We start from the raw sequence: 23,551 nt of genomic DNA, 5'->3' as shown, positions 1-23,551 counted from the left end.
AACTCAAAATTTAGTTCAACTACATTATTTGGTTGACAAGATTGTCTAAAAGAAGTAAAAGGTGTAAAGTTTTTGACAAGTGAACCTGCCTATTAGCAGCGGTAGGTGCCTTTGTGTACAGATCACCAGAGGTGTTTCACCTCACCAGTCCTGGAGCACAGTGTTGGTTGGCTTCAGGCTCTCCATCGCTCCCTGCTTGGCTACCACGCGTGTCTCTTCCTGAAGATGCAACATAATTACCAGTAGAGCCCTATGTCTGTGAAGGTTCTCAGTCATCCAGGTCTAAGGAACTTGGAAAGAAAAGCGTCTGAAGAGCCCTACCTATTTATACATGGGCCTAAATTATTGTCTGTTATAAGCTGTTTGGCAGTCTTTCAGTATCTACATTTATAACTAAATGAAAACTAAAAAGTAAAGAAGAGAGAAGAGAAATATCCTTTAGTCGTGTTGCATAGTTTGTCCATTAGAGGCCACAGTATCAGTCCACCTCTGATGACCAGTTTACATGTATTTGAAGTGCCTGAAGAAAGCTGCTGTAACTTTTAGAAGTTGTCTTCATCCACAGCCTTTCCCACTCCTTTCTGCTCTTCTTATTAACAGTAAACATCTGTGAATTACAGTAGAAAATGGAAATCAGAGCCAGAAATGGGGCAACGTGGCATTTTTGATGCTTTTTATATAACTACAGCAAGTGCAAGAGGTTCACATCGTCGACCCAGAGTGCATTGCTCATGCACGGTAATGACAGCTTCCATAAGTCATAATATGTATTAAAGTGGGATTTTTTGATTATTTTTTAAATATTTAAATTCCAAATTTGTAATCTCCATTAAATTTAACTTCATTTTGCCTTGTCTAGCTGGGCTATACATCTATGTTTGGATGTCAGCTGAGTTCTTCGATAATGAAAGCTTAGAAGTTTTGCGCAGCAATAATACTATTAGACCATGTTACAGTTATGTCATATCAAGCTTTTCAATGACGAGTCCTTCTAACTGTTCATTATTTAGTCCTTGTCTAACCTGAACACCTCCCTCCCTTCAATTCAAATTCTTTGAGCTGCCATAAACTATTTGTTCCAACTGGCAGGAAATGCTGTTACTAGCTGCACCAGAAGAAATTTGTTTCACTGGAAGTCCACCGCAGCTATCAGTGGTGTGTGGTTTTAGGTCAGCTATGCACAAAATGGCTTTTAGGAGAGTTTCTACAGCCAGTGTCCGTCTAGCACTGAGTATTGACAGCAAACCAGAGAAGTTCATAAGCTGCTCTCATGATAAAACAACTGATTATATCTCTTTTTGTGATGGAGGTTTACCTTGTATATTCTTTCTGTGAGGCTTCTGACATTACCTCACACTCTTACATGCTAAATGTGCAATTGGCCCTGTGGATACGTCTCCCTACTTATTCTTTAAACTTTACTTTAGATTGCAGAGTCTGTGTGTCTTTATCACAGCTATGTTTACAGCTTAGACCCGGATTAAAGACCGTAATATGTGTGGTATTTATCAGTCTCTGCATACTGCGGAGTGGGAAAGGCTGGGTGTGTGCTGCCATAGTCATGGTGAGCGAAGTGTGACGTTTGGTGAGCTGAGCGCCTGTTTGCCTTATTGTCCGGAGTCCAAACGAAATGGCAGGAAATAATAACGAGAGCGAGCAGAGGAAAACAAATAGGAGGTTTTTGAGGTATTTCTAAAATTAGTTTGGGAAGAAAGTGACTCAGCTTAGACTGTGAAGCACTTTGTATAGCTTCATGACTGATGCATATAGTGAGGCATTTTTGTTTTTTACATGTCTAGCTTGAGGGATATAAAAAAGGCCATGGCCTAAAAAGGAGTTTTATGATGCATCAGACAAACAAAAATAAAATTAGACTTAAAAAAGTGAAAGTTTTTGGTGTTGGGCTCTGACTAGGTCTTTTCTTTTTTAGCCAGTCTGTTGCAGGCTTGCTGCTGTGTTTGGGATCACTGTCCTGTTGCATGACATCTATCTGTCTTCTCTCTCCCCAGCAGATGGCCGCCCCTCCCTGAGCTTAGTTCTGTTGGAGGTTTCTTCCTGTTAAAAGGGAGTTTTTCCTTCCCACTGTCGCCAAAGTGCTTGCTCATAGGGGGTCATATGATTGTTGGGGTTCTCTCTGTATGTATTATTTTAGGGTCTACCTTACGATATAAAGTGCCTCGAGGTGGCTGTTTTTTTGATTTGGCGCTGTATAAATAAGATTGTATTGAATTGAACCCAGTTTCAGACAACTTTCAGCTGTCAGACATTTGACTCTTTGGTATACAAAGGGGTTTATAGTTGATTCAAGGCATCAAGGTAAGGTGTCCAGGTCCTGTGGCTGCAAAACAAGTCCACTCCCCCCAACCCCCCACTGTGCTTGATAGTTGGTATGAGGTGTTTGCGCTGGTATGCTTTGTGCATTATGTGCATTATGGCCAAACATTTCCACTTTTGTCTCTTTTCTTGTAGGAAGTCTTGTTGTTTGTTCAGATGTACCTTTGAAACCTTAAGCTCTGCTCTATGTGCTTTTAGAGGTTTTTCTTGGTCCTCATTCGTGTGAAGACTTTCTTTTACACATGACTGTATATGATCATGAAGACCGCTATTAAGAGTTACCAAGCAAACATTAGCTGTGTTTCCTCTTGGTTTAGTTTGAGTGCAACACCAGGTTAGTATTTCCAAGTACGAATAACCTGGATCTTGTTTTAAATTTCACCATGATTTTCACTTTGAGACAATCAAAGGGATATTTTTTAAGCTAATGTATGTGTGAATCATTTATGTTTATAATGGTGTTTTTTTTTTACATCTTATAAAGTTATTATTTCCATGTACTGAAACCAAGCAGGTCTTCTCTGGTTAAGAAATTGCTGCTTCCAGTGCTGGACCCCATCTCAATGAAGTACGGCCACATTTCCATCTGAGGAAAATGGCTTTCTCTTAATCTCATGCCAAACGTGCTCCATGTCATCTCCACATGCAGGAGGCTCAGATAGGAACCCGATTTCTGTTTGATTCCAGATTATTTACAACCTGCTGAGGATGGCCTTGGCTTGATAAAGACCCGGAACACTGTTCTTTCCCCTGCTGTGTGTTCCCTGTTGTGTATCCCCTGCAGTGTACATTTTGGAAAGATAGCTTTTTCCTGGTGGGATTTTTTTTATGCCAATGGGAAAAAAGCTGTTGGGCTTCTGCTTGATTCCTGTTTTTATTCGGAAGAAGCTTCTCTGTGGTGGAAAAATCACATCCAGGCTTATAAAAGTCACATTCAGTTCAAGTGTGTGTGTGCTACAGTGGGTCTTTCTGTGGTCTGTGAATGGCAGAGCATTTTTGAGCCTATGTTTATGTGTGTTTGCACAAGACATCTGCTATGTCAGTAAGCTGGGGTTTTCTTTGTGGGTGTGTCGACTGCTGCCAGTGTCAAAGCAGAGGCCGGAGTTTACATCATATTCGGCGGTCTGTCACCCGACTCCATAAGCCTGCCAGTGGAGCTTTCACTGACTGAGCCACAAGTGTGCATTACATCTATGAAAGCCTTTATATGACACAGGAAATAAGCCAACGGTTAGATTGCATGTAAATCTTCATCAAATAAACAAAACTGCTTGACGTGCTATATTTTGAGAAATAAAAATTACTTATTTATAATAACTTTATGTTATGAAAGAAGACTGCAGTGCCTACAATATGCACTGCAGTCTTAGTCACAGAATAGTTTCGGACTGTGTGCTTACCCTGACATTGAACAGGCATGTTCACAATTTGCTTCAGAATCCCAGAAGAAGTTCCAACCATCAGAACCAAAGTAAAGTTTTCTCATGTTTGGTTTTGTAATTCTAACCAAAGTTTATCTCTATTTATGTTGTGTTCATGGTCACCGCCTGGCTACTTGCACAGAGACTAAAGGTACAAATTGGTTTTTATAGCAGGCCGAATATTTTTTTGTCCAGATGCTTAAGACCGAGACCTATCCCAGCTGTCATAAGGGGAGAAACAGAGTACACCCTGGACTCTTGAAATGTCGTTGAGCATCCTCAGTACATTTTAATTAAGTTAATAAACGAAATTAAGTAAATTTAGTGGCTTAAAGCCATGATTATAAAAAGGGGCCTAATCTATTTTTCTGTTTCAGTGAGTTCAGAATATTTCTAAGTAATTCCCATGACCCAAAAGTTTAGCTCTAAACTCGCAATTTGAGACATTTTTCTTTCTTTTCTTTGCTCTGTGATGTCATTGAGAGCAGATAGACCTAATATGGTCATCTCAGGCACACAGCTCTGGCTGTGAGTACAGAAGCCCCACCCACCTGTTATTCAAAACTTCTTTTTCCAAGGAGAAGCCAATCAGAAGGGAGACTGAAAGTATAATCTCGCACTGTTAATAATGCAAAATTACTAGAGTCTCAAATTAAAAATACATTAGAGAATCTTTTCCTTTAATAATGTGGAAGGAAAGCGTAAACATCGGTGTGTTTGCAGACATTCTGCAGTCAGCAGAAATGTTAGTGTGTGTTTTTGGGCTCTCACACACAAACACTGAGTATTTGTTCAGCTCTTCAGCAGCAGATTTCTGTGTGTTTGGCAGTGAAATGAACAACGTGCCAAAGTGTGATTTATGGTTGTGCATATTTGCATTCATGCAACACAATCCTTCCTTCCTCTCTCTCTCCCTCCTACAGTCGACATACGGGAGATCCGGGAGCTGCGGTTGGGGAAGGGCTCCCGTGATTTTGAGCGCTACCCTGAGGAGGCTCGTAAGCTGGACTCCACCCACTGCTTTATAGTGCTGTACGGCCTGGAGTTTCGCCTCCGGACCCTCAGTGTAGCTGGTCAGTGTGTGTGTGTATATAAGCTACTGTCTGTGTATGTGTACTGATGATTCCCAAAGTGTTTTCACAGCTACTGTTTGGTTTTTCTCACAGTCATGTCTGCTGCTCAACTAGAACTCGCATCACATCACATAACATATTTTCTGTTACTCATTTTCTCAACTTTGTTCATCTTAAACAATCAGTTTAGCACTGCTGTTTATTTAATTACTGTCAAAATGCCACATTTTGACACAATCTAACAATGTGCTTGGTTTCTCTATCATGATGTTAAGGCTCTACTGCAAACATATGTTGGTGGGCCCCTGGTGTTCACTGTCATAGCCTACAGTGTCATCATTTGCCCAGTAACCATATAAGCAAAGCTTAGTTATGTAATCAACTTAAAATCACATCTTAAAATTTGATTTTCAACAACAAATAAAACAACCGTGTTTTATATTGCACTGTTACTTTACAATGAATCGTACAGACCTCAGTTATAATGAGTAAACCTGGAACCTACGTGGGTTTAAAACTACTGGTTTCCAAGTGAAGGTGTAAATCTTCAAAATAACAACTATGGGGAAAATGAACTCTTATTTGTTAGTGTGTGTTTTTAATAGTTTTTGATACAGAGATGCCACTAACAACTCTTTACAGAGATTATGAGAATCATTTTACTGTTGGGTATGGTCTTTTATTTCTGGAGGAATTCAAGACAACAATAAAACTACAAAATTTAAAATACCTACAATTCAGTTTTAGCAGGACAATTGTTGCCCTAAAAACATTCTTTTGCTTGCTCTGTGAATTTGTGTTTGTAGCCTTCAGTGAAGAGGAAGTCAACATGTGGATCACTGGACTCAACTGGCTAATGATGGACACGCAGAGGGCACCGGCACCACAACAGATTGACAGGTTTGTGTGTTTGTGTTTGAGAGAGCTGTAAACCTGAGGCTTCATATACACAAATGGATATGCTCCTATATCAACACACAAATCATTCCTGTCCATCATCTTAAAGGGCAGTTTGTGCTGGGAAGGTAGAGGAACGACAAAGAGACTCTCAGATTTATTACAGTTGGTCTTCTGATCACATCAGTGTAGCTTTGTACCAGAATGACAAGTATCACAAGAAACCTGTGGCAAACATCAGAAGAAACTCTGGATGAAAATCTGTATTATGAGTAATAATAAGAGTAGAAGACAATAATCATATACTTACACATATATAGACCACCGGAAGGGACCGGTCCGGTCTGGGGGATCTTGAGGATCAGGACTGTCCAGCCTTCGGTTAGCCATTCCGAGTGTGTCTCTCGTCGACTAGCAGCTGGTTCATTAGTACTGCCAGAAGCTTGTGGAGTGCAGTCAGCTTCTTCAACCAGTAGGTGTGAACCATGTCGGGGCCTGGTACTGTCCAATTCTTCATACTGGAGACCCTTTCTGCCACTGTGATGGTTACTGGACCCTGTTTAGGGAGGTTGCTGTGGTCTGCTCTTAGATCCACTAGCCCCTGAGCATTGCCGTTAAGGGTTGCGTCCTTCTCCCATAAGCTCTTCCAGTATTGCTCCGTCTCCAGCCTTGGGGGTGCTGTTCTCACAAATTCACATTAACTACTTACATCCAGGGTCTAGCTAGAACCTCATAGATCTGAAACTGAAAGTTAGAAATTCCTCCACAAATAGTGATCCAATTGCTGCAGTATGGTGATATAGGCACTCTGCAGCTTTGCTTTACATAGAAATATGTCGAGTGTCCTGATTTTATTCGGTGTGTTAAAGAGACAGTAAGTAAGTAACAACTAAAAACACATCTTTTTAGAATTGCATTTTGTTAACTTTTGTCTGTTTTTGTTTTATAGCTTGTGAAGCACTTTGTGATCTTTTATCTAGAAATGTGCTATATAAATAAAATTTTACTTACTTACTTATTAAGTATTACTGTACAGGATGTTTTATTAAATGTCAGAAGTTTGTGAAGCTTTTATTTTGACATTTAAATAAACAGGAAGCTGGAGGTTCAGAGAATAGTGGGGAAAGCATGGCTGCACCTTTGAGACCATTCATCAAAACAATCCTTTGGAAAGCAAAGGATGTGAGTTCCATCAGTTCTTTGGGAACTGATTATAGTGTTTTTTGTGACAAACCAGTAATAGAAGTTCTAACCTGCTTATTGTGTTAATATAAGATTATATGTGTAGGAAACTTAACTTGTAGTCTCTTGTGTTAGTACTATTTACATGACAACCTATTAAGAGTTTTTTTTCTGGCTTTCTGATTTCACTCCAGTTGATGTCAATGATGTCAGTTCGATGTGATGGATGTGTACGAAGTCAATAAAGGAGCAAGTATGCTCTCTTTCCTTTCCCTGAAAAGGAGTTTGGCTGGTTGATTATCTATAACTCATTTATTCAGATTGATCAGTTAAAAAGAAGTTAGCCCCACTCAGAGTTATTATGAAGAGGGAAGCTTTCTAAAGAAGGCTGTAAACATGCTTTTAAATGCTGTAAAGTTGCCCACAGGAACCTACATAGACTGGCCAGCTGGGTTCAGCAGAAGCTATAGGTTAACAAGTAGCTTTTCTTTAGTCAAAATCTAAACATGAACTCTTAAACTTTTTCTGGCATGCCCCACTTCAACAGCCCAACGGGTCAAGCCCCATAGCCCACATTTTTTATCGATTATTAACAATGAAAAAAAGATCTACGTTGAATTTGACTTAAATAGGGGTGAAGATAATCAGTGCAGTAACAACAGGAAATTCTCCTTTTCTCTGGGAAAAAACAGGAAACTGTTGAACAAAAACTAAACAAAATGAACAGGAAAATCATACACCCCCTCCCGCTCTCTTCCCCAGAACTAAAAAAAAAAGGCTTTTCAGTGCCTCACCTGCAATGTCTCTGCGTCTCACGTTACCTATACATTCACATCATTTGGCAATCATTTTCAATTCAATTTCAATTCTTGTTGTAGTGGACAGCAAGAGAGAGGGGCAAATGCACAGCAGCCACTATCCATTATTAATGAGTAGCAATGTATAACTTAGGGCTTTTTGGAAATACAATGTGTGGAAGGCAAAATAAGACACACATATGTGTGTATGTGATTTTGGTCTACACAAAGAGTCTTCAAATCCTGAGGCTTCTGTTTTTCTATGAGGTTGCAATTGGATTCAGGTCAGGTGATTGGCTGGGTCAGTCTAGCTGCTTTATTTTCTTTGTCTGAAATAAATTGAGAGTTTTCTTGGCTGTGTGTTTGGGATCATTGTCCTGCTGAAACTTCCATCCCTGTTTTATCTTCATCATCCTGATAGATGGAAGCTGGTTTCTCACAAGAATGTCTCAGTAAATTTTCCATTTGTTCTTCTAGCTCTGCACAAGTGGTCCTTGGCTCTGGGGAAACTCTTGTGATAATTCTTTTCAGTTCTCTGTCTGAAATCTTGTGGGGAGCATCTGGTCGTGACCAGTTTACGGTGAAATGATGTTCTTTCCACTTCCAGATTATGGATCCAACAGCGCTCACTGGAACCTTGAGTAGTTCCGAAATTTTTCTGTGACTAATACTAACAGTATATTTTGCAACAATAACTTTGCAAAGGTCTTGAGAGAGCTCATTGGTTTTACCCATCATGAGATGTTTCTTCTGTGACAACTTGGTAATGAGACACCATTTTATAAGCCATCAGTTGGGACTGAAAAAGCTGATTTTAATTTGCACTAAGTGGCAGATGCTAGATATCAGCTGGTGTCCCATGCCTTTTTGCACCTCCCTTTCTTCAATACTTATTGTCCTCGCTGTATATACGCGCGGAAATTGGGTTGTTTTTAATATGAAACATTAAACTGGACAATGCTCCCCACAACCACCAAAACGGGAGGCCAATTGGTGCCAATTAAAAGTACAAAACTGAAGTAATGGAAACAATTAAAAAAAACCTGTCTATATTTGTGATCTGGGTATATCAAAGGAGTGGTGACCTGGACAGAAACGGAATTGTGAGTCAGCAGTGAGGACAAATATTTATTTTGGGATGAAAATATTTGTTCCGGACAAATGTGCGGAGGCAGTTTTTTGGCTTATGTGGTGAAAGCAGAGGAACAGAGAGGTGTTGTATGGCAGAAAGACAGTTTTGTTGTCTACATAGTGAGCACAGTTTATGTTTGGAAGTGGTCGAAGGGAATGAAATGGATAATTTTATCTATTTATGAAGTTAAGGAGAAGAACCATTGGCTGAATACTTAAAATACACGCAGGCATTATGACAAAAGTCAACATCAATGTCTTTGAAAGTTTAATAGTTAAACAAAAAGGGAAACTCTGTATAACATTGGTAATGTGTGTCTTTGTGTGTTTTAACACTGGAACACTAATTAGATTAGCTTTGTAATGTTACAGTATGTTGTAAGTAGCACTAATATTGAAGACATTAAAAGTGAAACTTTTTCATCCCAAATATAAATGATGATCTTTTTAAAAGAAAGAAAAAGAAGGATACTCTTAATGAAAGACAATAAAAATATCCTACTTGAATGACTGGGCACTATGACCGGCAATTTCAATTCCATTTTATTTATATAGCACCAAATCACAACAGCAGTTGCCTCAAGGCAATTTAGAATGTAAGGAAAGACCCTATAATAATATAGAGAAAACATCAACAATCAGGTGTAAGCACTTGGCAATTGTGGGAAGGAAAAACTCCCTTTTAACAGGAAGAAAACTCCACCAGAACCAGGCTCAGGGAGAGTCAGCCATCTGCAGCAATCCCAAGTTGTTAGGAAATGAGCACACCATGGATAATGTTCCTTCCTCACACTAAGAATAACCAAAATCTACAACATAGACTTAATGTTTTAGTTAGTATGACCAAAAATGATGCACTGGGCACATTATCATCAGGAAAGTATTTATTAGTTTTACCTAAAATAGAATGACTTCTTTTCAGAGCACAGTCTGTCAGAATACATGTTCTGCTTCTATGTTAACAGTTAAAACAAAGTCTAAAAATATTCAGTGCTTTCCTTTAACTTCAGTGTTTTAGCACAGTACCCAGAAGTGTGTATGTTAGAGTTTAATGCTTTTAAAAGTCGCTTTCTCTCTCCTATTACTTTACCCTCTCTCCCTCTGTAGGTGGCTGAGGAAACAGTTTGAAGTCATGGACAGGAGCCACGAGGGCAGGTGAGTGACATGCAGGCCTTCAGCACCCAGTTGTAAAGCCTATGATGGCTGCTCATTAGTGGGTGCCACAGCAGGTGGAATTACGGTGAAATCATATCCAGATCTCATCAGAGAGACTCTGCCAGGGACCTGCCCATACACCTCCATGCTCCGAGGCAAATATCACGCAGACTCTTTTAAATCCAGGCTTCTGTTTGGGTGGAAGTAGCTCCAGGACAAACAGCCTGCCACCCCCTGATAAGGAGGAGGAAGTGATGTGATGCGATGCCGGGAGAGGGCAACTTCCTGTCTCCTGTGAAAATAGTAACAGTAGCTAGAGAGAAAGAGGTGGGAGGTGGCAGGTCTGAGACCAGTAGTGATAGCGGTCATTGAACCTAAAAGATCCCAAGAGCGCTGACCTAGATTTTTTCACTCTACCTACGTTTCCAGCTTCCTTCTGCAATCTCTTATTGATTTCTGAAGTTGCATATGTTTTTTTCCTTAATCTCTAATCCATGTGCGATTTGTCTACGGGAAAAAAGTTTAACGTTAAAGACATCAGCGGCTCTACAAAAGCTCACTCAGTCTGCTAATACACTGTTTTATCAAATCATGTATTTCTATTTTTGACCATCAGTTTAAAAACTGTTAAGGCATTGTTAAGTTTAGTTAACATTGAGGATAAAGGTTTTCACAGTGGAAAGTGCCCAACTTTTAATGTAACGGTATGGTATTTGCCACCATGTGACTCACTCTGAACAAACTAGATGATTTTTTCATGTGCTGAGTTTAGATTCACTGCACTTGAATAAGGTTTTTCTTTCTTTTCTTTTGTTCCCTTCCCAGCATTACAGTAAAGGATGTGAAAGCTCTGCTGCCTCAGGTCAACTATCGAGTGCCCAACATGCGCTTTCTCAAAGACAAGCTACAGGTTAGAGTGAAACATAAGTCTGAGGATCATTTTAATGTTTTACTGCCTGCAGCTTCTTTTCCTTTTTGAATTTTCTCTCCTGCATGTTCTGACTTGACCACAGCACTGTTTGGTGTCACTGTAACTCACAACAAACCCATTTACATAGGAGGTGGAGGCCAGGAGCGACCTGTCATACCCCAACTTTGCACAGCTCTACAGAACACTGATGTTTGATGCACAGAGGAGTGTGAGTGTCAGATATAAACCTACATACATTTGCAGAGCACTGGAGGAAGTATTAAAATCTTATACTTAATAAGTAGCATCATCAGGATGGAAAAGACAATAAAGAAGGTTTTTCTTAAGTCACTATTATAAACCATATACTAAATGTTATGCAAGGAAAGTTTTACTGTCCAAGTGGTTTCAGGGGTGGGGGGAGTGGGGGGTACACCTTGCCACACCAGAATGTGAAATAAGCCAGCGAGCTTGAGCTTGAGCTCAGCCTTCACTAATGATATGATAAGGAACTCATTATTGGAGTTTGGATTTCATTAAATCTATATGATGAGATATAGTAGGTTGTTCACCAGCTAAATTGTTTCATGTCCTCTGGAGGATTCAGTTTGACATTAGGAACTGTAGGAAAAAAATCTGGGTTAAGTTCAATATCAGCAACTAGCACTATAAACTAAGCATGCTACGTCCTGCGACAATTTTCACTTTGATCAGAAATAAGCTTTTTAGGATGCCATTACATGTTGTTAGTGCTTCGTAGCTACAGGGTGTTATACAGCATGACCCAAAGTGGCAACTGATGAAAAACTTTCAAGAACCTTTTTTTGTTGTTGACTTAGCAAGCATAGACAGTGAAGGAAATGGAGCTGTCATGATGTCAACCATCAGTTTCTGAAGTAACTTTTGAACCCTCAAGATGAATGTTTTCGCTGTCTTCATCTTGGTTGCAATAAACTTGACATGAAAGGCAGGTCTGGCTGAAAAGCACACTCATTAGCAAATGATGCCACTAACAACTCTTTAGGCAGTTAGCTTGCTGTTTCTCACGGGTCCTCCATTTTGAAACATGAAGCATGACCAAGATGTACAAAATAGGCTTCATTTTTTTATTTAGTATATCCCAAAATGAGTAACTGAGCTCACAATTTACTATGGTCAACGCATAAAGTTGTTTTTTTCCTAGACTTCTATGCTATGTTAAGTAGCTAGCAAAGTGTCTGTGTTAGCATGCTACGAGCACACGTTGGTTTTGATACCTAAGACCAAACAGAGAAATCCTGTTCAGGATGTTTTATTCAAGAAAGCGTTTCTTTAGACCCACATTAGCCAACTTATTTATTAGCATATCATGCAGCACGATTTTAGTCGTTTTTATATTCTTCAATTTTCTAAAGCTCTGGCTGCTACAACAGCAATATAACATAATTGTTTTCAAACCATTTGTAGACAAAATTAAAGAGGTAAGGATGAGAATGTTCGGTAGGGTTGCCAACTGTCCCGTTTTAGCCTAGACATGGCGTATAATGAGGCAAATTAGTTTGTTCCTTATTAATGTCCCCGGATGCTTGTGTCCAGTCACAACCAACACTGATGACCTATCAGGCACACCACATGTGAGGAGTAACACGTGATTCGTAAAAATAAGGTTTGGTCTCCATAGCATAATAAACTTGGTAATTGAAGCCTGTATTTACAGTATTTTTATTTGAATATTTTTTTCTTTTCTGATTATTTTTCAAAAAAATAACCATCATTTACTTTATTTTTCTTTATTGTTTTAGAAAAGTCATTGAAACTGATTACCAACATTTTACTGCATTTTTATTATAAGAATATGGACATAAAGTGCATATTAAACTTTGCCCAGCTGACTGTGTATTGTGCTTCTGGCGCACCAGTGTCCCTATTTGATAGTTAAAAAGTTGGCAACCCTATGATTGGGACATGGGCAGAGAAGCGATGGGGATATATTGGTCAAAGGATGGTAACCATTGAGCTGCCAGGCAGGAAGGAAAGAAGATTCCAGTGAAGATTCATGAATGTAGTGAAGGAGGACATGCAGAAGATTGGTGTAACAGAAGAGTTTGCAAAGTATAGGGTGAGATGATCCACTGTGGCAACCCCTGAGGGTCTAGCTCAAGGAAGAAACAACAGCAATATTTTATATGTTTATACAGTATTATATTTATCTGATCTTGATTGTTGTACTTAAATATCACTTAGCAAAAAGTTTCAGTAGCTCAGAATTCCACTAAGTAAACACACCAGTGCTGTGATACTTCCTCTTCTGCTCTCATGCACGCTTTGCTCACTTTGTCCTTTACTGCTCCCTCCCACCTGTCCATCACCTGGTTCCTTCCCTTTTGTTCTTCAGATTATTGAGCAGCTGGAGCTCTCCTTCCCTCTGCGGTGAGTCCCTCCACCTTTTTGTCCTCAGTGTCTTGTCCTTCATCCTCACATCCCCTGCTATCCCACTACTCCTCCAGTTTTCCCAGTTTATCAGGGAAGTTTTGCATTCCAAATTTTTATATGATTTGTCACATTAATGAAATTGAATAACTGTTTTGGATGTCCAAAAAAGTGAAATGTTTTCTTAAAGTTATGTATGCGATGGGGCGGTGGTTTAACTAGATTTGGCAAACGTAAAATAAAATAAAGAAAGCTATCACAATGAAATTATCTATCACTAAAATTCTTGATGTTTCATGCCTGCTTTCTCATTCAATAGTACTTTCAGACGTCTGCCATCTAATATCTTGTAAATCACTGTCTTTTCAGAAATGTTGACAGACCAGAGCTATGTCAAATCTCCCTCTATGACTTTCAAAAGTTTTTACAGATGGACCAGAAGGTACAGAAAAGATTCAGTGCCCATCAGCACACAGAAAAAGCTTCCCAAAACTGCTTTGCGCTTACTTTTCTTTATCCGGCTCGTCTCAGGAGTCCTGGGCGTCAGATCTTGGTCGTGTCAGGGAGTTTCTTATGGGCTACATGAGGGGGGCACCACAGCCTGAGCCGATGCTACAACTGGATGAGGTGACACACTAAATAAGCACAAAAAGTTAACCTCTCAACAATCCACCAGGTCACTGACAACCTCGTTGTACGGCTGCTTTTGTTATAGACACATACGTGGTCAGTGCTGGTGTTCCAAATGACCAAAGGAAAATGGTACATTACTGAAGTGAAACCCTAACCTGAGATGAAAAGCCATTGGCCTGATGGATGTTCTCGATAAACTTGAGCATACAGTCAAATCACAGTGTTTTCCTGACAATTAGATCTTTTTGCTGTTTTTTTGTTTTTGTTTTTTTTTAGTTCCTGACCTTCCTGTACTCTAAAGAGAATTCTGTGTGTGACCCTCGTCTTTCACCCGTAGTTCCTGATGACATGAAAAGGCCATTGTCTCAGTACTGGATCTCATCTTCGCACAACACGTAGGTCTCACAGGAAATCTTTCAAGTTCACAAATATTCATAATTCAATAAGAACATCTTTTAAGATAAACACAGATGACAGTTTAAAAAGTTCAGTGATAAACTACCAACTTTATTATTATAGAGAGCATGTCATTAGAGACTGCGTTTGCAGATAGGAATTTTATTCTGCTTGCTAATATTTTTAGGATTTTTATACATTTTTTGAATGTTTTTTCCAATGCAGAAGTGAAAGGGATATTGCTGTTCTTTGACATCTAATTATCAAAAATGTTGAGTTAAAAAAATTGGAAATTGAAAAGTCCTTCATGACAGAGATATTTCAAGAGAGATATTCAAAATCCTCGGATTTGCTGGTAACTGCTGAAAACAATACGATTCAATATTTCTGTGGAAATTTAAAGACTGGAGTCTGTTTTGTTTTTGTTTTTTTTTTGCTTGCTAGTTGCGTCGAGGGGTAGTGCTGGGGGTTGTTAGTATTTATTTTTTTAAATATCATTACGGTATATTTTTACTTGCTACAGTATTAGTTATTCTATAACCACCGCTGCTATAACAAGGTTGTTTTCTACATTCATGCTTTTTCAGGTACCTGACAGGTGACCAGTTTTCCAGTGAATCATCTCTAGAAGCCTACGCTCGCTGTCTGAGGATGGGCTGCCGCTGCATTGAACGTATGCGAGATGTTTTTTAAACTCACTGGTGAACTACTCCTTCCTGCAGTTTATTACATACATAGTGCTGTTCCACAAGCTTTGGGTTAACCAATACAGGCTTCATTTCAGGGTCTAAAATCTTAACTATATGTTTGATTTTTAATTTCTAATCTAAGTGGACTGCTGGGATGGACCCGATGACCTGCCAATCATCTACCACGGCCACACATTAACTTCCAAGATCAAATTCCTGGATGTGCTGCATACCATCAAAGAACACGCCTTTGTTATATCTGAGTGAGTACATGATTGTGTTCATTTACTGAGCCGTATTGCTAAAGTAGCAGTTTTAAGTAGCGACTGAATCACCATTTTTTTTCTTTAGCATTACAGCTCTTCTACCTACTGTTGTGTCTTTGCAGGTATCCTGTGATCTTATCCATCGAGGACCACTGCAGTGTGGTCCAGCAGAGGAACATGGCCACGCACTTCAAGAAAGTTTTCGGAGATCTGCTGCTCACCAAACCGGTTGACAATAACGCAGAGGAGCTTCCTTCGCCCTACCAGCTCCGCAGGAAGATCCTCATCAAAGTATATACTCAACACCTCAACACTGAAGAGATTTTTCATTTTAAATTGAAGTTAATATCACACAGTGATGTTTGTCAGGTGGTAACAATGTGTGCAGAGATGTGAGTTAATTCAGAACAATGGAGGAGGTGTAGATAATGGAAAAATAAAACTATTTTAAAGGTTGCGTTCAAAATAGATTCAAAGCTGTATTGCTCTCAGCTCTGTATATATCTGGTCAAAAGTTTCATCATATCCTGAAAATTTACACCACATGTTCACCAGAAAGCTTGACTATTCCACAGAGTGGTAGATAGAGTAGCTGACAGTAATTACGATGCTGCCCTCAGCTCTCTGTCATCAGCCCCAAAGCACAGCGTCCCACCCTGTCTATGACCAGCCAATCCTTCCTGATTATAGGCTAGAAATGCACGCAAGCACAATTAGTCTGCCTATAGTTAAGACAAAGAGTTACTTTTGGCCATTTGAAAAACAAAAATCTCTTTGAAGTTTAAGTTAATGAAATGCCACCTACAAAAAAGGTGTTAAATGAAATGTCGAAAAATCGTTTTATATTTATACATTGGTGTGAAAAAGTGTTTTTGCACCCTTTCTGTTTTCTTATTTTGTTTTGTTGTTTGTCACACTTAAATGTTTCAGATCATCATCAAACAAAATGTAAATATTAGACAATGATACACAAGTAAACACAGCATGCCATTTCTAAATGAAGGTCTTTATTATTAAGGGGCAAACCTTAATAATGAACTGCATCGCCCTGTGTGAAAATGTGATTGCTGCGAAAGCTGTGGGATTCCAGTGAACCATAGTGAGAGCCATTATCCACAGATGGTGAACACATGGAATAGAGGTGAACTTTCCCAGGAGTGGCCGGCCGACCAAAATTAGCCTAAGAGCGCAGCGACGACTAGTCCAAGAGCTCACAAAAGACCCCAGAACAACATCCAAAGAGCTGCAGGACTCACTTGCCTCAGTTAAGGTCAGTGTTCACCATAAGAAAGAGACTGGGCAAAAAGCAACATAAAGGCTCTGTGGACTGATGAGACAGAAGTTAAACTTTTTGGAAGGTGTGTGCCTCATTGCATCTGGCGTAAAAGTAACAGGAACATCATATTAACAGTGTGATGGTCTGGGGCAGGTCAGGACCTGGAAGACTTGCTGTGGTAAATGAACCATGAATGCTGCTGTCTGCCAAAACATCCTGAAGGAGAAAGTCCAGCCATCTGTTTGTGACCTCAAGCTGAAGCACACCTCAGGTCTGCAGCAGGACAATGATCCCAAACCCACCAGCAAGTCCACTTCTGAATAGCTTAAGAAAAACAAAATGAAGACTTTGGAGGGGCCTGGTCGAAGTCCTGACCTGAATCTGACTGAGATGCTGTGGCATGACCTTAAAAGGGTGTGTCATGCTGGAAAACCCTCCAATGTGGCTGAATTATAACAATTCTGCAAAGATGAGTGGGTCAGAATCCCTCCACAGTGCTTCCCTACCAGTTATCGCAAATGCTTGATTGCAGTTGTTGCTGCTAAGGGAGAATTCAGGAAGGGGACAAACACTTTTTCAAACCACTATAAAATTTATAATGCCAGGTATTTATTTCTTGTCTTGATATCACTTGCATACTCTTACCTCCACCTAGGCAAGATATATTTTTTTCCACATTTTTTTCCACACAACTTGTCATAATTTAAAAAGAGAAAGAGGTTTCTGATTATGACAAGAAACTCAAGAAAAACTGCTTTGGTAATGAGTGCGGCAAAATAATACACTGTTTTGATTTGTATGTGTAGATTTTTCTTCCCCTTGATTTTACTTAAAAATGGCTTGTATGTCATGGCATGGTGGCCAGTTCTTTGACATCATTTCAGGCCGTGTTGAAATCGTATAAATGCAAACACTGACAGTTCCATTCCCTAAATGGTGATGTCTGACAATGAGATCACTGTTTACCTCGAGCTGTCAATTAACATTTCAGATTCCACATTAATGGAAAATACACCTGGTTGAGATTTTCCTGGGACGTTAAACCTGTGGTGCTCAGCATCTTTCTTTCTTCCTCTGTCACAGCACAAGAAGCTGGTTGAAGGAACCCTGTATGAAGAGGTGACGTCAGCCAGCTACTCTGAAAACGACATCAGTAACTCCCTAAAGAACGGCATCCTTTACCTCGAAGACCCCATTGACCATGTGAGTTTGTGTAAGCTTGGCTAAGTGATTATGAAGAAAATATACTTTAACTCTAACTATACTGATCGTTGTGTGTCTAAAATGTGTGTATCCATTTGCAGACATGGACGCCACATTATTTTGTCTTGACCAGTAATAAGATTTACTACTCCGAGGAGACATCTCATTATCAGACAGCTGATGAAGAGGAGGATGATGAAGGAAAGGAGGTAGAAAAGTGGCACATAGCAACACATGGCAAAACTTGGTGCTTTCGCAACCAACTTTGGTATTACTACCTCATATGTCTTTGTAATTGGTCAGGAGTGCAACAACAATGAGCAGCACTGTGCAGAGCGCTGGTTTCATGGGAAGCTGGGTGGAGGACGCGATGGCCGACAGGTGGCTGAGAAACTCCTGCAGGAGTACTGCGAGGGCGGGGCCAAAGACGGCACCTTCCTGGTCCGGGAGAGTGAGACATTTGTTGGAGACTACACCCTCTCCTTCTGGTCCGTGTGTTTTCTGTCATAAAATAGCTGATAAATTAGTAACACAATCTGGTGCAGAGAAAGAAAAAAAACCCAACATTTGTAAAATATTTTGCCATTTCATGATCAGACATCTCAAATTTAAATTATCTCCAATCCCCATATCCAGGAATGTCAGAAAAGGTTTCTAATTATCTTGAAAGTTGGTATAAGAGTTTCCTTTACCACACCAAATCCATTGAAGCTGAGCAGTAAGCAGCATCTCATTACACCATCCTTTAAAAGACGGAGGTGATTCGGATTTGCATTTCAATAAAATTAATCTTGGGCTTGTAGCGATCATACCTTTTCTTGGAGCTTGTCTTGGGTTGAACAGTAATGATTGTCTCCCATCCAACCCTGGTGAATGGCTGTGGGAGAGACAGTAAAAATATTTAGTTTAGTCATAGAATAATGAAGCCTGTGCAAGACATTAACAGAACAGCTTTAAACACTAGACAGACTCGCTTAGGAAAGCCCAGGCTTTCCTAAAATGACTAGCGGTAACTAGGCTTAAAAAAAAACTTTAGCAAATAAGGAACCTAAATGTTTAGAAGTTGGCTACAGAAGAATAAATCATCGACAGTTCAGGGACCCACATATGATAAAACTCTGACTGAAGAAGATAGGACTAAAGAGACTAGAGAGAAGGAACTAAATCACAGTACTAATGCAATCTTATTCGCCTTCCAGGCGCTCTGGTCGGGTCCAGCACTGCAGGATACATTCACGTCAAGAGTCTGGCTCCACCCGCTTCTACCTGACTGATAACCTGGTGTTTGACAGCCTCTACCGGCTCATCTGCCACTATAGAGACACGCCGCTCCGCTGCAACGAGTTTGAGATGAGGCTGGGAAACCCTGTACCTCAGCCGAATGCACACGAAAGCCGAGAGTGAGTGACTCACATCTTAATATAATAAAGTAGAGGGTAAATGTATTGATACTTTAGTGTAAAAATACATTACAAGTTAAAGTCGTGCATTAAAAATGTCCTGTAATGTAAGCAAAATGATGCTAGAATAGAGGAAAAAATATGAATCTTTATTATTGATGCCTTTAATATTTATTGTATTTTATAGACTGCAGGTTACATAATTTTCATTACTGAATCAAATCATCTTTGAATTATGTTAGTAATTAGTTCATTAAAACAATCATAAAATTAAAGTAACAGCTTTTGTCCTGCCAGCAATTTAAAAGGTTGAAGCCCAGGGAGCAAACTGAATTCATTGCTCAATGTACTCCACAAGTGACAGTGCAAAAAACAAACTGTTAAAATGAAGTTTGTTGCTGTTCAGGTGGTACCACTCCAACCTGTCCCGTGTTCAGGCTGAACACATGCTGATGCGTGTGCCCAGAGACGGAGCTTTCCTGGTTCGAAAACGCAGTGAACACAACTCCTACGCCATCTCCTTCAGGTAGAACTCGACACACCGTAAAGGACAAAAATATGAGTTCTGGTCTCTGCTCAGTTAATTCTTAAAGCCAGCATAAAAATGTCATTTATTTTTGTCTATAACTTTTTTGTGTGTAGGGCAGAGGGTAAGATCAAACACTGCCGTATCCAGCAAGAAGGCCGTCTCTTCATGTTGGGTAGCTCGGCAGAGTTTGAGAGTCTGGTGGATCTGGTGAGCTACTATGAGAAACATCCTCTGTATCGTAAAATGAGGCTCCGCTACCCCATCAATGAAGACACTCTGGACCGGATGGGCACCACGGTTGGTCAAGACACACCTCACTTCAAAGCATAACCTTGTTGTACAGTATTGTGTAGTCTTAAGCGCCCCCTCATTTCTTTTTATTTTCTCTACAGGGAGACAAAATGTAATGAAATTTTCACTCCTTTTCAGTCCAGTCCTTGTACTGGACCATTTTCAGTGTTTTGATTGTTTGTTGAGCCACTCAACACTGAATTATTCAAACATAAAAAAGCATCTAACTCAAGGCACGGACCTGTGTTGTTACACATAACAGACAACTTGGCAAAGAACGAATTTTACATTTTATCGTTTGGCACTTTGTAACTAGCAGCCGGTCACAAAGACACATCATTTGTTTACATTTCACTGGTTGAATCACGAAAAATGCACAGTGAAAAATCAGACATATGCCAAATTACAGAAGAGCTGAACTGAAAATCAGTGGCAACCATTTTTATACACTATTGAATTTCAGCCAGTGGGGATGGGGATCTTAATAGAATTGATGGAATTATGTAGAAAAGTACCATCAGATTTTGATCAGTCATGCAATAGCATCTGGAAAGCACCTGAATGGCAGCAGCTATATTTTTCAGCATAAGAATGATCCCTGATACATTACGTATGCAGTAAAAGCATAGCTGCATACAAAAACACACCAATGGAACACTGTCAGTCATGGATTGGCTTTGAGAACCATTCCTGAAGAATATTTACAGAAATGACAAGAAACCTTGCCTAAAAGATCTCAGGCTATGTTGAAGAATAAAGGTGCTCATACTAAATGTTGGCTTTCATGCTTGTTAAAATTGTACAAAATCAGTTCTTACATTATACTACTACTACTCATCAAGAAATGCTACACAACTAAGTGAATTTCCATTCAATATGAACATATAAAAAGCTGATTTTCAGAGTTTTAGGGTGCAACAGAGTCATTAATCTAATAATAATTTAATGTGCTTAATATTTCGTTGTTGTTTAGTCTATGTCTGACAATAGCAAACAAAAAGGCAGACCTTGTATTTCCTGTTAAACATGCACACTGTTCCAATGGTGGAATGCTTCTATTAAACATTGCCAAAGTTAAATATTGATGTTAGTGTATGTTGAATTAATTCAAAGTCAGTCAGAAGTAACAAAACAAAAACAAAAATGGTGGCTGAAAACTTGATTATTTATTTTTCCAGGAGCTTGACTATGGAGCGCTGTATGAAGTTCGCACTCCTCATTTCTATGTGGAGGCTAATAAGATGCCCACAGCACGGGTGAGTGTGACTGGAAACACATGGCCTATGGCCCTTAAGTTTAATGGGTTTGTTTATTGATTATCACATATTATCATATTCTTTAGTAAATGATTAGTAGTTTTAATTGCCTCATTTTGCTACTATGGAAACACGGTCTAATAGCCATTGGCAGCGCTCTGCAGTAGCAGCACAAGTACAAAGTACAGGAAATGTTTGTTTTCAGTCGGGTATTGGGAGTCCAATGTCCTTCTTGAGGGGCTAACAGTAAAACTACTGGCACCAAAGAAGAGAGTGGGGTATGTGCTTTTAGAATAATTAAAGGAACCAAAAAGAGAGACTGTTTATTTAAAAAGAGAAAAGCTGTGACTGAAAGAAACAAACGAAGAAAGAACAGAAGGAAAGAACCAGCTGTGTTTTTAAGAGACAGTTTAAAAAATGTAATTAACTTTGGCGCCATCAAGCGGCTGCATCTAAAGCACAATGTGGCATAAATGCTGCAATAAACTCAGTGACAGCAACACATGTGATGCTTCTTATCACTTTAATTCACGTTTCAAACCCCACGGCATTAGTTATGTCTCAAAGTGCGTTCTCATTTCTCTAAAATTGTGTTTTCTTAATTGCATCAGAGTTTGTGAACTGGTCCTGTTTCTCCCTGCATGTTTTAGTGTACGGTCAAAGCTCTGTATGACTATCGAGCTCAGAGAGAAGACGAGCTATGTTTCCCCAAACAAGCGCTCATCCTGAATGTGGATAAGCAGGAGGGCGGCTGGTGAGTGACGCTCAGGTGCACATGTACCTTCTTCTGTTTTCTGTATACCTTCTTGCTGTTGATATGCGACCTGCCTTTAGGTGGAGAGGTGACTATGGAGGAAAGAAGCAGCTGTGGTTCCCTGCAAACTATGTAGAGGAGGTCCCTAGTTCCCCCACTAGAGAGATGGATGAAGCAGTGAGCTCTGATTCACTCACTACTTTCAAATGAGCTTCCAGCTTTCACTGTGTATTATTCTGACAAATATTTATTCTTTTGCGTCAGTCCACAGAGAACAGTCCTCTGGGAACTTTCCTCAAAGGCTTCATAGATGTACCAACCTGCCACCTGGGTTAGTGGATAAACGTTCTTATGTGTTATAGTTTTATCAGGTATATTAAATAATTACTGCAGGAAGGGACTAGTTCCTGCTCAAAATGATGTTGAAATTTAGCCTTGATCAAAAAGATCAGTCCACAACTAGGATCATTGGTCTTTTAAAACGAGCTGCTCTCTGGTTTGTATTTTAGACAATGCAATGTTTTTAATAGTTTAACTGCATACATGTGTTTACCAGAACAATTTATTGTTTTACATGTCATATTAAAAAAATATTATTTTAAAGAAAACAATTTCTTACATGCAAAAGAAAAGAAATAAGTAAAGTAGTGTCAAATAAAATAAGGTGTACATGCAACCTAAATAAGGTATATAAAAAAATAAGCCTTTATCTTCTTGGAATGCTTTCCAACTTTATTAGGAGGCAAAAAAGGACTCTGACAGTATTGTATCTCCTGAGTGAGGTAATTGTGGGTTTTTATGTGAAATACATACATCTTGTATACTCCAAGCCCTTATTTAAAGCTGGATAGCTGCTGTCAACCTTAAGCTACCAAATTGAAACATGGTTTCAGACTAAGTTAACAGTTGATCTGAATCAGTGTTTTTGTTGAAAAATCGGGCGTCACTTTTTATTCATACACATGATACATTTCTACTGCAGGTGTATTTTTAGTCACAAATGTGGGTGAAGCGGTTGCACTTACATGGTGACAACTGGGCTCTACAGAGTTATATTAGTATTGAAGTATTAAAGTAAAAACAGCATAACAGATTTTGTTAATGCTGTTTTTAGATTGCTCTGTGGAAGTCCTGTTCTCACTCCTTGCAGTTTTGCCCCTGCTGTGACTTCCACATGTCTCAACTTTCTCAACTTTAAGACTTCATCATCTTCACCAACATGAATTTCAAGTTCAAGATTTCTGTGTTTTGACACAGAATGAAAGAGACTTGTCGTGCATCACAGAGGCCACAAAACAGAGCAGTCTAAAAAAAAACCCATCACTGGTAGCGAGGCAGAAATGCAAAAGATGATGAACTTGAAGGTGAGATTGGCCTAAATTAAATTAGTCAGGGTTTTAGATTTGCATGGATTCATTAGTGGAAAGTAAAGCTCTGGGCTCTTACCTAGGCATAATACTGCTTTGCACATGTAGATGATACTGGGCTCAAAATTCAAAACCAGGAAGTCCAGCCAGTTGTTTTAGGACTGAAGAAGCCTCTTGGATGA

General features: G+C 39.4%; 1 protein-coding gene across 2 annotated transcripts in view; it reads left to right on the top strand.

The window, feature by feature from the left end:
- The window catches only part of LOC120716558 (1-phosphatidylinositol 4,5-bisphosphate phosphodiesterase gamma-1-like), a 41,256-nt gene that overhangs the window by 7,919 nt on the left and 9,786 nt on the right, over nt 1–23,551 (top strand). Inside the window, exons 2-23 of one of the 2 annotated variants that reach the window (XM_040004096.1) lie at nt 4,679–4,828; nt 5,635–5,728; nt 9,943–9,990; nt 10,816–10,900; nt 11,049–11,129; nt 13,275–13,309; nt 13,679–13,751; nt 13,841–13,936; nt 14,219–14,337; nt 14,926–15,011; nt 15,170–15,290; nt 15,416–15,584; nt 17,653–17,772; nt 17,874–17,981; nt 18,076–18,260; nt 18,972–19,172; nt 19,579–19,698; nt 19,815–19,998; nt 21,171–21,248; nt 21,899–22,002; nt 22,083–22,179; nt 22,267–22,333. In XM_040004096.1, coding sequence (XP_039860030.1) covers nt 4,679–4,828; nt 5,635–5,728; nt 9,943–9,990; nt 10,816–10,900; nt 11,049–11,129; nt 13,275–13,309; nt 13,679–13,751; nt 13,841–13,936; nt 14,219–14,337; nt 14,926–15,011; nt 15,170–15,290; nt 15,416–15,584; nt 17,653–17,772; nt 17,874–17,981; nt 18,076–18,260; nt 18,972–19,172; nt 19,579–19,698; nt 19,815–19,998; nt 21,171–21,248; nt 21,899–22,002; nt 22,083–22,179; nt 22,267–22,333 — 2,421 coding nt within the window. The remainder of the gene's footprint in view (nt 1–4,678; nt 4,829–5,634; nt 5,729–9,942; nt 9,991–10,815; nt 10,901–11,048; nt 11,130–13,274; nt 13,310–13,678; nt 13,752–13,840; nt 13,937–14,218; nt 14,338–14,925; nt 15,012–15,169; nt 15,291–15,415; nt 15,585–17,652; nt 17,773–17,873; nt 17,982–18,075; nt 18,261–18,971; nt 19,173–19,578; nt 19,699–19,814; nt 19,999–21,170; nt 21,249–21,898; nt 22,003–22,082; nt 22,180–22,266; nt 22,334–23,551) is intronic. The other variant, XM_040004097.1, reaches the window with a different exon arrangement.

Source organism: Simochromis diagramma, unplaced genomic scaffold, assembly GCF_900408965.1.
Source record: "Simochromis diagramma unplaced genomic scaffold, fSimDia1.1 OVJJ01000477.1, whole genome shotgun sequence".
Taxonomy (NCBI): domain Eukaryota; kingdom Metazoa; phylum Chordata; class Actinopteri; order Cichliformes; family Cichlidae; genus Simochromis; species Simochromis diagramma.
The sequence above is the reverse complement of the archived record's forward strand: the minus strand, read 5'-3'. Positions and strand labels throughout refer to the sequence as shown.